We start from the raw sequence: 13235 nt of genomic DNA on the forward strand, positions 1-13235 counted from the left end.
TCACTTGAACCCTCCAATTCTTTCCACATCTTAAAGCTTAAGGTTGTACCTTTGTGTTCTATTTCTATCTTGCTCCTCTATACTTGCAGACTGCTTTGTTTTTACGATACCCCTTACATCAGAGCAAGAAGGCTGCGAGTGAATGGTTGATTTCTCGGAGTGAAGGGAGTTTTTTACTACTCCGGGTTAAAGAGAGGCCAGACTGCACAGGCGCGTGACGTCAGCCAGTAGAGTGCCAATGGTTTAAAAAGGCAAGGAATCTTCAACGGTTTTTAATTCGGAACAAGAAGGCTGCGAGTGAACGGCTGATTTTTCGGAGCGAAGGGAGTTTTTTACTACTTGGGGTTAAAGAGAGGCGAGACTGTACAGGCGTGTGATGTCAGCCAGTTGAGCGCAAAAGGTTTAAAAAGACCACTGCTTCCAGCGAGCAGCGGAGTGAGAGGCAGCAGAGTGGTAGGGCTTTGGCTCAATGGGCTTAGGCAGTAACGGGACGAGGCAAGGTAGGTTTAACTTTGTTATTTGCAGAAAGGAGGAAGTATGTGTGTGAATTCAAAGGCAACACGAGTGAATCTGCAGATGCTGGAAATAAATAAAAAACACAAAATGTTGGCAGAACTCAACAGGCCAGACAGCATCTATGGGAGGAAGTAGTGACGACGTTTCGGGCTGAAACCCTTCATCAGGATTTCATCAGGGTTTCGGCCCAAAACGTCGTCACTACCTCCTCCCATAGATGCTGTCTGGCCTGCTGAGTTCTGCCAGCATTTTGTGTTTTTTAAGTATGTGTGTGAGGCCAGTTTTCTGTGCTCAGTGTCAGATGAGAGGGGTCCTGGAGTCTCCCAGCCTCCCAGACCCATTTCTGTGTTTTTATGTTTCTATCAACTCCTCAGCTCTCCACACCAGCCTCCTCTCCCTTTCATCAGCAGCAGGAAGCATACTTTCAGAATCTTAGATCCCCAATCTTTATCTCCATTATTAAATCCCTCTAGCTCTCTTTCTTCATTCTATGTAAAATCAACCTCTCTGATTATAGCTTTCGGACCAGCTAATCCATCCCATTTTTGACAAACCTCTGCAAAGCACTTAAAAAGCACCATACACATACAAGTAGACATTGTCCAATGCATGATGGAAAATCAGAATCATAAAATCTGCATGCCTCCTTACTCTGTATATCTGTGTGTGTGTGCATTGCGTTACATTGTTATGCATATATATTTACCTTCAGCATCTGAAAATAACCATCAGGTTCTAGAACTGACCTGTCTTACAAATATCAGGTTCTTGATCTAAACTGTCTTACAAATATCAGGTTCTTGAACAAATCTGACCTAAAACCACCAGGTTCTAGAACAGACCTGTGCTGCGGCCGCCAGGTTATTGAACAGACCTAGTCTACAACTATCAGGTTCTTGATCAGACTTAAATATAACCATCAGATTCTTGAACTGACCAGTCATACAATCACCAGGCTCTTGAACAAACCTGCACAGCTCTAACCCTTCCTTAGCAATGATCACCATTTGCTCTCTGATTTTGTCTTGTTTTATTTTGTACTAATGCCGTTTTGCACAACCTTTTTTCTCTTATCTTTCTTGTGTAATTCATGCTTTTTGTGTTGTCTGGATCCATGTGTCTATGATGCTGCTGCAAGCAAGTTTTACACTGTACCTGAACCTCACTGTAGATGTGCACATGTCAATAAACTTGACTTGAAATAGTAGTCAAAAGAACAGCGGAGATTCACCGCAAATTAACCTGCATGCAACCAGATCTGTGCCAGGGTCATCCACGGGTGCATTGGTCCCTGCTTGGGCATGCTGCTTTGCAAGGATGAGGCCACCTCTGACAATGCTTGCTCCACCCTCGAGGCCGCGATCGACGTGGCATGCACTGAACCTGTGGGGGTGTAAGAAAGATGACCATCAGTGGCAAGGAAAAGCAACCATTTCAAACAGACACAACAATGAGATGGCACAGTACTTTACACTGTCAGACTCAACAACTACACACTGAAGCAGCCCTTTACCTACCTGTCCTAGCCTGCCCTCTGTAGACTGGTTTTGAGGGTTAATGTGCCTTGACACCTACCTCTTCTCATATTGTTATACTTTGCTTTATAATCTCTCTCTGAAATGCTCTAAATGTTTGCAGTCCACCCTATATAAATGGAAGATTCTTGTTTAGATAGAGCTCTTTGTTGGATTTCCCTTTTAGCTGAAATTGCTTTGAGTAAGAAACGTAATGGTTTTGGACCTGAATTTTTAATAGCTGTCTGACAAAATATTAATTAACTTATATTAATAGGATATGCATTTAAAATTTAAGAATAATAACTTGTGAATGGGAATAAAAAGCCTGCAAGTTCTTCAACTGAGGACAATGAGAAATAAACAGATTGTCCTTCTTTCCTCCTGTACCAGAATGAAATTAATTGATGATTCCTGACTGCATCAAACCCACTCAGGATTTAGTTTCAGCTGAAGCGTTTGATTTAATCACAACGAAAATAAACTGCAGGCAAGCCCACAAGTGCACTGGCTTAACTGGATTTATTTTTGGCTAATTATTCATTTGGATACTGCTGCATGTAAATGCCGACAGCACTGCCTGGATGTTAATTTTGGTGGGCAGGGACTGGTTCATAGTCTACCTGCCTTTAAAGTGATAAATAAAGATTGCTAGTAGTGAGCTCTGTTGTTATCTTCCCACCTCTCTCAAGACCAAAAAATGAGAGATTTAAAACTTCACTACCTCTCGTCCAGGTACGGCTTGAAGGGATTGGGAAGATTAACAGTTCAGCACGGACTAAATGGGATGAAGGACCCATTTCTGTGCTGTAGTGTTCTAAGCCTGTGTAAAAATTGCACAAAGTTGTTAACTTGCACGCTGGCCTCCGTTTAACAAGCCATTCTTTCTTGCTGAGTTTGACTTCCTCCTCCTACTTGATTACACCTGCCTTCCTCTTGAGTGTATACACATTCTACCTTCCCTTCTACAGATGGGCTGCCAACGCATGGAAGGAAAGGACATGGAGTAGCGGTTGAGCCAGCACAGTTTGTAATTTACCAGCCAATGATCTTCCGCTGGAGAATGGACGTGTTAGAATTCCCTGTTCAGCATCTGCACTCTTAAATCCACATTCAGAAGACAAGCAAAGGATTGAAATAAAACTCTTAAGTTTTATGGCCAGGATATAAAATACTATTATATATGAGGAATATCAAATATTCTAAGCATAGCCGTTAGCAAAACGCTATTACAGAGCCAGCAACCCAGGCTCAATTCCCACCACTGTATGTTTTCACCATGACCGCATGGGTTTCCTTCAGGTGCTCTGGTTTCCTCCCACATTCCAGAAACGTATGGGTTAGTAGGTTAAATTGTCATGGGGGTGTAATAGGGCGGCGTGGGCCTGCTGAGCTGTAAGAGTCTGTTACCGTGCTATATCTCTAAAAAAAAACAAATAATAATTTAAGCAGGTAACTGGTATCAACTACAGGTAGGTTTTATCTCATGTTTACGAATCTTCCTGGACCTTGCTTGACGGTACAAACCAGCTTATAGCAAATTATCAGCCTCTTTTGCATCTCAACATTACTGGTCAACAGATACAAAAATAGATGGAGAGATGCAAATCGGGCTGCTGACATGTCATCATATGGTAGTCACCATCACAGAAGTTTGAAATTAAAATCCCCAACACTGTGGTTAACTTGCTGGATCTTTTCCTGTGTCCTGAAAGACAGGAGGATTTTCTTTGGATAACCTGGTACTATCTGCTGGTCCCTGAAGACTCAATCTGTAGCATTAATTTCCCATATTCAATTCTTGATGTATTCCTGTTTGTGTACTTACAACACTATTTGCTTCAATTTTGTGATTCTCCATAAACCAATTAAGAAGAAAAATAAATTGAAATTTATTTATTTAGAGATACAGCACGACAACAGGACCTTCTGGCCTGTTTAACATTAAGCTTCTGTTTGCACTTCAAGATTTATTTAATGTTTTTAGTTGACAGTGACATTACTACTAAAGCTAGCTTTTGTAGTCCAGTTTTTACTGTTTTAGAGGGTAGCGAATTACATCAAGAGTGAATTACATCACTGTGGGTTTAGAGTATATAATTCAGAGTAGGCAAGGAGGCGGGTTTCTTCCCTGGAGGACATCAGTAAACCAGATAGATTTTTATAATAATATGGTGGTTTCATGATCCCTATAAATGTTATCACCCCCAGATTTTATTTGAATTACTGAATTTAAATTTCCCCCTCATTCCCCATGAACTCCTGCTAAACCCATTAAAACTCAAACCTGTCTCCAAGTCATTAGACAACAATGGAATAGGGAGGTTGATAGGTTCTTGATTAGTAAATGTGTCAATGGTTACATGGAGAGGACAGGAGAAAGGAGTTGAGAGGAATAATAAGTCAGCCACGATGGAATGGTGGAGAATGGGCTAAATAGCTTAATTCTGCTCCTATGTTTTATGGAACCGTTACCCTGGATTAAAAGTATTCTGAGAATTCTAAAATTAACAAATCTGAAGTTCGGTCAGGTCATGCAAGAAAAATAAGGAAAACAGAGTAACCTGTATAATCCCATACGGTCACTAGGAGAACGTACAAACCCCTTACAGACAGTGGCGGGAAGCGAGCCTGGGTTGCTAGCTTTATAATAACATTATGCTAACTACTACGCTACCGTTTCGCCCCAAACAAATTGATAACATTTCTGTTGCATACTAGGTTCACATGGTCACTGTGCAGAATAGATTGTTATTGATATATCATATTTAACTGATTACTCTCTTTAGACTATCCTACTTGTCTGGATTAACATTTCGATGACAGAACAGTTAATTGCACTGATGTTTTCTACTGATCAAGATCTGAAAGTGATAAGAATTATGACTCATGCAAAATAAACAGACTTGAGATTTGGACAGGCACAGAGAGACAACAAACAAAGCGTCTGTGTGCAGCCCAGCAAAGCCAATCAACGGCATGACTTCAGCCTCAGCACATGCGGAGCGAAGAGAGGGCAGACAGAGGGAAGGCAAAGTGTGCTGCAACACAAGACGGGCAGGAGTAGCTGCATGTCATAGATCACTACTGCTGGCCGAGTGCGTTTGAATCTCGTGGTAATTGAGACCCCGAGGGAGACAGAGCAGGGGAAGGACAGCAAACAGCAGCAGCCATGGCCTGTAGCACTAGATCATGCTACTGCTGATGGAGAATCTACGTTCACATTTGAAAGAGGACAATAACGTGACTGAATGACTGAATTGTACCAGTAGGGCTGTAAATGAACTCTTACTTACAAACTGAAAAAAGGGATAAAAAACCATGAAAGTAAGCGTCTGGAGGATTGCCTTTAAACAACAGATCAAACCAGCAATTAAAATCGCATCAAAAACTCTTGCAAGTATATTTGCGAATAGCTTCAAATATATTTCCTTTAAACATAAGGTGTCGCTGACCCATTCTTCACTATATTTGCAACTTTTGAGAAACCATAAACACAAGGGATTCTTAAGATGCTGGAAATAAAGAGCAACGCACAAAATGCTGGAGGAACTCAGCAAGTCAGGCAGCATTTATGGATGGGTAGCCTCCAACCTGATGGTATGAACATTGATTTCTCTAAGATGTGGTAATCTCTCTCCCTCCCCTTTCTCTCTTTTTCAATTCCCCATTCTGATTCCCCATTATCTCCTTCTCTTCTCCTCAGCTACCAACTCCTCCCTCTAGTTCTCCTCCTCCTTCCCTTTCTCCCATGATGCACTGTCCTCTCCTATACATTCCCTCTTCTTCAGGCTCTTCCACATATCACTCCCAGCTTAGCAGGGGGTGAAGTAAGGAGCTGGGATGTGATAGGTGATAGAAGGGCTGAAGATGGAGTGGAGAGTGGACCATGGAGGAAGGGGAAGGAGGAGGGGAATCAGAGAAAGGTATCCCCTATCCCCTCCTAGCCTCTTACTTCATCCACCCTCCCTCACCCACCGACATTACCCCTCAGCTGGCCTTGCCTATCATCTGCCAGCTTGTACTTCTTTCCCTCCCCACCCACTCATCTTTTTATTCTGTTTTCTTCCCTTCCTTTCCAATTCTAACAAAGGATCTCCACCCAAAACTATTTATTCCTCCCATAGGTGTTGTCTGACCTGCTGTTTCTCCAGCATTTTGTGTTGCCTTGAGTAACCATGGTACTTCACCGCAATACAAGGCAGATTCACATATGGAGACATCACTGTCTCTTTGGTGCCACTGAGTGGCTTGAGGATACTGCACCACAGTCCTCCAACTCCTACTCATCTGGCAGGGGAAGACATCTACACCTGTCCTCCTCCAATACTAACATGCACACATTGTTGTCTTTTAGCAAGAGAGAGGGAGACCAGGAAGGGTTGGTACTGTAAGCCCACTGACAGGACAAAGCTGCAACTTATTGCCAGTTTTCATTGAATTGCAGAATACTTTGTCAAAGACGGCCATGGAGGCCAAGCCACTGGGCGTAGTTAAAGCAGAGACAGGTAGTTTCTTGATTAGTAAGGGAATCAAACGTTACTGAGAGAAGGCAGGAAAATGGGGTTGAGAAGGAAAATAAATCAGCCATGATGGAATGGTGGAGCAGACTCATTGGCTGAATGTCCTAATTCTGCTACTATGATTTATGGTCTTATGGTCGTTATTATATTTGCAGATGCAGTGGTTAGCGTAATGCTACTACAGCACCATGGACCTGGATACAACTCCCGCAGCTGTCTGTAAGAAGTTTGTACATTCTCCCCAAACCACCCAGGTTTTCTCTGGGTGCTTCAGTTTCCTCCCACATTCCAAAGACATATTGGGTACGCTAATAAATTGTGTTTATGCTATGTTGGCGCGGGAAGCATGGAGACACTAGTGGGCTGACCCTAGCACATCCTCAGACTGTATGGTAGTTGACGCAAACGACACATTTCACTGTATGTTTTGGTGTAACCATATATAACCATATAACAATTACAGCACGGAAACAGGCCATCTCGGCCCTTCTCGTCCGTGCCGAACGCTTACTCTCACCTAGTCCCACCAACCTGCGCTCAGCCCATAACCCTCCATTCCTTTCTTGTCCATATACCTATCCAATTATTTTTTAAATGACAATATCGAACCTGCCTCTACCACTTCTACTGGGAGCTCGTTCCACACAGCTACCACTCTCTGAGTAAAGAAGTTCCCCCTCGTGTTACCCCTAAACTTTTGCCCCTTAACTCTCAACTCATGTCCTCTTGTTTGAATCTTCCCTACTCTCAATGGAAAAAGCCTATCCATGTCAACTCTATCTATCCCCCTCATAATTTTAAATACCTCAGTCCCCCCTCAACCTTCTACGCTCCAAAGAATAAAGACCTAACTTGTTCAACTTTTCTCTGTAACTTAGGTGCTGAAACCCAGGTAACATTCTAGTAAATCTCCTCTGTACTCTCTCCATTTTGTTGACGTCTTTCCTATAATTCGGTGACCAGAACTGTACACAATACTCCAAATTTGGCCTCACCAATGCCTTGTGCAATTTTAACATTACATCCCAACTCCTATACTCAATGCTCTGATTTATAAAGGCCAGCATACCAAAAGCTTTCTTCACCACCCTATCCACACGAGATTCCACATGAGATTAGCCTTACTTTTCATACGTACATAAAAAGAACTGTGGGATGGTAAATGGAATATTTCTGATCTGTAGAATGTCAGTCCACTTACCAACACCATGGAAGTTTGGAATTGAAATCCTCCCCACTATTGCAATAATGCTGTGAAGAATGTTGCTACATGCCTGACAACAAGCACTGCTCTTTACTATAGCAGGTCTCATGCATTCTCTAAACAATACATAAAACAGGGCAATTAAGAGCCTTCAGCTCTAGATCAGTGACTCATGATGGTGTGTTGTTTTCCCAAACGGTTTATCAAAATGCAGGACCAAACACTGACATTTGCACTGCCTAAAGAAGGCAGCAGTTTACTGATATCAATTTGTAAGCTAGGATCTATCTCTGAGATCCCAAGAACTTCAATTCTTTGAGGAATGGTTCCAACAGATGCCCTGCAACCTTGACCAGGAGATACAAGGGAGACTGCAGATGCTGGGAATCTAGAGCAACACACACAAAATGCTAAAGGAACTCAGCAGGTCAGGCGGCATCCATGGAAGGAAATTAGCAGTCAGTGTTATCTGTTGTGACCCTTCATTAGGAGTGATTCCAAACTTCATTCATAATGACAGATCCTCAGTCTGTTCCGTCATGGGCAAGACAAAGAGTGTCGGAAGAACTCCCATGTAAATGTACTCTCAGTGCATAACAACAGACTTTCTCTCAATGTCAACAAAAGAGCTGCTCACTGACTTCCGAAAGGAGGATGGTGCACAAGCTCTTCTCTACTTCAAGGCTGATGAGGTTGAGAAGGTTGACAGGGTAGCCTGCTGTGGTCCAACCACATTGATGTCATGTCCAAGAAAGCTCACCAAAGCTTCCTCGACTCTTACCAATTTTTATTGATGTTCCACCAGAATAATAAAGCCAGCACAATAAACTACCACTCTCACCCTAGGCATTCTTTCTTCTTCCCTCTCCCATTACCAGGAGATATAATAACCTGAAAACATGTACCATCAGAATCAAGGACTGTTTCTAACCCACTGAACGGAACTCTCGTACAATAAGATAGACTCTTGACCTCACAATCTACCTCACTATGTTCTTGCACCATACTGTTCACCTACACAGCATTTTTTTCCAAAGATGTTGTGCTCCTCCTGCATTTTGCATGTGCTGCTCTGGATTTCTAGCATCTGAAGAATCTCTAGTGTTTATAACTTGTAGCACTTTTTCAGTAGCTTGTTAATTTATTTTGCATTGTGATTGTTTTACCTTATTCTAAATGCACTGGGCAATGATTTGATCTGTATGAAGAGTATGCAAGATGAGTTTTTCACTGTGCCTTCTACATGTGACAATATACAAATACCAGCACGTCTCTGTAGGTTAAGAATGACAGATTGTCCAGTGTAGGTAGTGTTGAATAACTATTGTTATCAAAGTCATCCCCAAGAGACTATATAATAGCAACAAATAGCCTTAATAAAGTTTTTTTTTTGGTTACTTGGTTTTGGAGCATGATTGCCATTGGCAAGATTGGCATTTATTGCCTATCCATATAATCTTTTTGCTTTCCTGTTGTCTAGAGGACTTAAGACACAGACCATAGAAGAATACAGCACAGTACAGGCCCTTCAGCCCCTGATGTTGTGCTGATCATTTAACCTACTCTAAGATCAATCTAACCATTCCTTCCTACATAGCTCTCCATTTTCCTTTCAACCATGTGCTAATCTAAGAGTTTCTTCAATGCTACTAATGCAGCTGTCTCTACCACCCCCCAAGACAGGGCATTCCACACATTCCACTATGTGTAAAAAAACACGTTATTAGATATTAGTTATTAGACATTCTGATAATCCTCCTGTACTTTCCTCCAATCATATTAAAATTATGCCTCCTGGTATGAGCCACTTCTGCTAGAGAAATAGACTCTTGTTATATATGCCCTTGTTATATATGCAAGGGATATGCCCTTGCTTGTTCAAGCTATCCTCATAAGAGATGCTCTCTAATTCAGGAGCATACTGGTAAATCTCTTCTCCACTCCCTCTAAAGCTTCTATATCCTTCCTACAATGATGTGACCAGAACCGAACACAATATTCTGAGTGTGATCTAACCAGAGTTTTATAGACACAGGAGAGTGCAGATGCTGGAAATCCAGAATAAAACATGCAAATCACTGGAGGAACTCAGCAGGTCAGGCAGCATCTGTGGAAATGAATAAACAATTGATGTTTTGGGCCAAGTCCCTTCTTCAGGACTGAAAAAGAAGGGGGAAAATGCCAGGATAAGAAAAATGGGTGAGGGGAACAAGGACTAGCTAGAAGGTAAAGCCAGGTCCGTGGAAAAGGTAAAGGGCTGGAGGAAACCAAAAGATATAGGAGCAGAATTAAGCCACTTGGTCAATTGAATCTGCTCTGCCATTCCATTATGGCTGATTTATTATCCCTTCAAATCCATTCTCCTGCCTTTTCTCTGTAACCTTTGATACCCTGATTAATCAAGAACCTACCACCTTTGCCTTAAGTATACCCAATGACTTGGCCTACACAGCTGTCTCAGGCAAAGAATTCCACAGAGTCACCACCCTCTGGCTAAAGAAAATTTTCATCTCTTTTCTAATGGAGGACCCTCTATTGTAAAGTTATGTCTTCAGATCCTAGACTCCCCCAGCGTAGGAAAGATCTTGTCTACATCTACTAGATCTAAGCCTTCAGGGAATCCTGCCCGAGGACTCCCAAATCTCTTTGCACTTTTGATTTTTGAATTTTCTCCCCATTTAGAAGATAGTCTATGCCTTTATTCTTTCTACCTCAGTGTATGACTATGCACTTCCCTAAAATATATTCAATTTGTCACTTCTTTGCCCAAACTCCCTCTGCAGAGTCACTGCTTTCTCAACACTATTTGCCCCTCTACCTATCTTCGTATCGCCGGCAAATTTGGTCACAAAGCCATTGATTTTGTCATCCAAATCACTAACATATAAGGCGAAAAGAAGCGGTCTCAACACTGACCCCTGCAGAATGCCTCTATCCACTGGCAGCCAATCAAAAAAAGCCTCCTTTATTCACACTTCTGCTTCCTGCCAGTCGGCCAATCTTCTATCCATGCTAATAATTTTCCTCTAATAACATGGGTTCTTATCTTAAGGAGTGTTGGTCAGAAAGAATGACAATCTATAAATCAGTGAATTCAAATGTATCAAGGACAGTGGAAACAAACAGACTAACTGTCTTTGTTCCTGCCACATGCTTGGAGATGGAGGCTGCTATTTTGTGACACTCTATTCTTTATTTTGTGAGCTTGACATGCTGAGCTTGATCAATGTTTTAAAGAAGACAGAATGAGTCTTCAGGTAGTTGGACTGGAGATCATTTCCAAATAAGAAGTTATTTGTGGGATGTTCTTTGGTTGGCTATAACATGAAAGTTTGTGAATGTTGGGGTTGATGCCTGCCTGAAATGATTTGAGCTCATTGCTGATTGAGAACAAAGAGCCATAAATTATTGACTGTCACTTGATGGGAAGAAGGCAATAAATTGATGCTAGTTTGGAGCAGAGCCAATAACAAGGTGTTAAAGGACAGACACATGACCTGTGGCCAATGACACTGGAATGTGATATTTGAATTGATAAGGAATGGATATAAAAGTGGATGCTTTGTGTGTGCTGGTAGTGGTAACTTTGAAGAATAACCATCGCAGATAGCAACCCTGTGAGAAACACGTGGTGAGTGAATCGAGAGGAGGAACGCCTGGTCAGAGTAAACTCACTTGCCTGGGTAGTACCTTTGCTATTCTTTGACTATTCAGGAGAGTCAGAGATACCTAGTGAGTGTGCACACAAGGTATTTGGTGTATGAATTCACATACTTATTAGTTTAAACAATAAAGGTACTTGTCAGTAAATACAGATCTCTCTGTGCTTCACTAATCGTCATAAGTAGTAAGTATTTTTTTTGCAACAGTAGCCTCATGTGCGGACCTTGTAAAATGCCTTCTGAAAATACCAATAAACCACATGCATTGACTCTCTTTTGTCTTTCCTGGCTATATTTCCTCAAAAAATTTCAACAAATTTGTCAGGCTAGATTTCCACTCAAGGAAACCAAGTTGACTTTGGCCTATTTTATAATGTGCCTCCGTGTAACTTGATACTTCATCCTTAATAATGCACTCTAACATCCTCGCAACCACTAAAGTCAGGCTAACTGGCACACTATATCCTTTCTTCTGCCTCCCTTCCTTCTTAAAGAGTAGAGTGACATTTACAATGTTCCAATCCTCCGGAATCAAGACCCTATCAACCTCCACCTTAAATACAGTATACCAGATTACTTGACCTGCATAGCTGTCTGTGGCAATGAATTCCACAGATTCACCACCCTCTAAAGACATTTTCTTCATCTCTGTTCCAAGTGGATGTTCTAGATGGATGTCTCTCTATTCTGAGGGTGTGTCCTCTGGTCACAGATTCTCCCACTATAGAAAACATCCTCTCCACATATATTCTATCTAGGCCTTCAGGGAATCCTTCTCAAACTGCAAGAAGAAGAAATCTGATAGGACAGCAGAGTGGACCATGAGAGAAAAGGAAGGAGGAAGGGCACCTTGGGAGGTAATAGGCAGGTGAGAAGAGGTAAGTGGCCAGAGTGGAGAATAGAAAAAGAGTGAATGGGGAGGGGGAAAACATTACAGGAAAGAGATATCAATGTTCATGCCATCAGGTTGGAGGCTACCTAGATGGAATAAGAGTTGTACTCCTCCACACTTAGCAGTGGCCTCATCATGCCGAAAAGGAGGCCATGGACCAAATGTTGGAATGGGAATGAGGATAGGAATTAAAATGGTCTGCCACCGGGAAATTCAGCTTTTGGTGGACGTAGCGAGGGTGCTTGACAAAGCAGTTGGTCCCCAAACCTATGTCGGATCTCACCAGTGTAGGGGAGGCCCTATTGGGAGCACCGGATGCAATAGACAGCTCCAACAAATTTGCAGGTGAATTGATGCCTCACCTGGAATAACTGTTTGCGGCCCTAAATGAAGGCAAGGGAGGAGGTGAATGGGGACGTGTAACATTTCTAAGATTAGAGGGGAGGGATGAGATGGATAACGGAATCACGGAAGGAGTGATCTCTGCGGAAAGTAGAGACTGGGATGGAGGTAAAGATGTGTTTGGTGCTAGGATCCCTTGAAGATGGTGGAAGTTGCAGAGAATGATGTGTTGGATGCGGAGGCTCATGGAAGCAGTAGGTGAGGACAAGAGGAACTCTATCACTGTTAAGGTGGTGGGAAGATGGGATGAGTGTGGATGTCGAGGAAATTGAGGAGATCCAGGTGAGCACAGCATCAACGGTGGAGGAAGGGAAACCCCATTTTTCGATGAAGGAGAACATTTCTGATATACTGGAAAGGAAAGCCTCATCCCAGGAATAAATGTGGTGGAGACAAAGGAACTAAGAAAAGGGAGTAGCATTTTACAGGAGACAGAGTGGGAAGAGGTACAGTCAAAATAGCCATGGGAATTGGTAGGTTTATAAAAGATGATGGTATGCAGTTTGTGCAAACAACAAGATT

At 42.2% G+C, this 13235-nt stretch overlaps 1 protein-coding gene across 1 annotated transcript in view; it reads right to left on the reverse strand.

The window, feature by feature from the left end:
* The window catches only part of ttc7b (tetratricopeptide repeat domain 7B), a 470560-nt gene that overhangs the window by 132795 nt on the left and 324530 nt on the right, over positions 1-13235 (reverse strand). The window contains exon 18 of the mRNA XM_073039387.1: positions 1759-1899. Coding sequence (XP_072895488.1) covers positions 1759-1899 — 141 coding nt within the window. The remainder of the gene's footprint in view (positions 1-1758; positions 1900-13235) is intronic.

The sequence above is a fragment of the Hemitrygon akajei genome, chromosome 3 (genome assembly GCF_048418815.1).
Source record: "Hemitrygon akajei chromosome 3, sHemAka1.3, whole genome shotgun sequence".
NCBI classification, from domain to species: Eukaryota; Metazoa; Chordata; class Chondrichthyes; order Myliobatiformes; family Dasyatidae; genus Hemitrygon; species Hemitrygon akajei.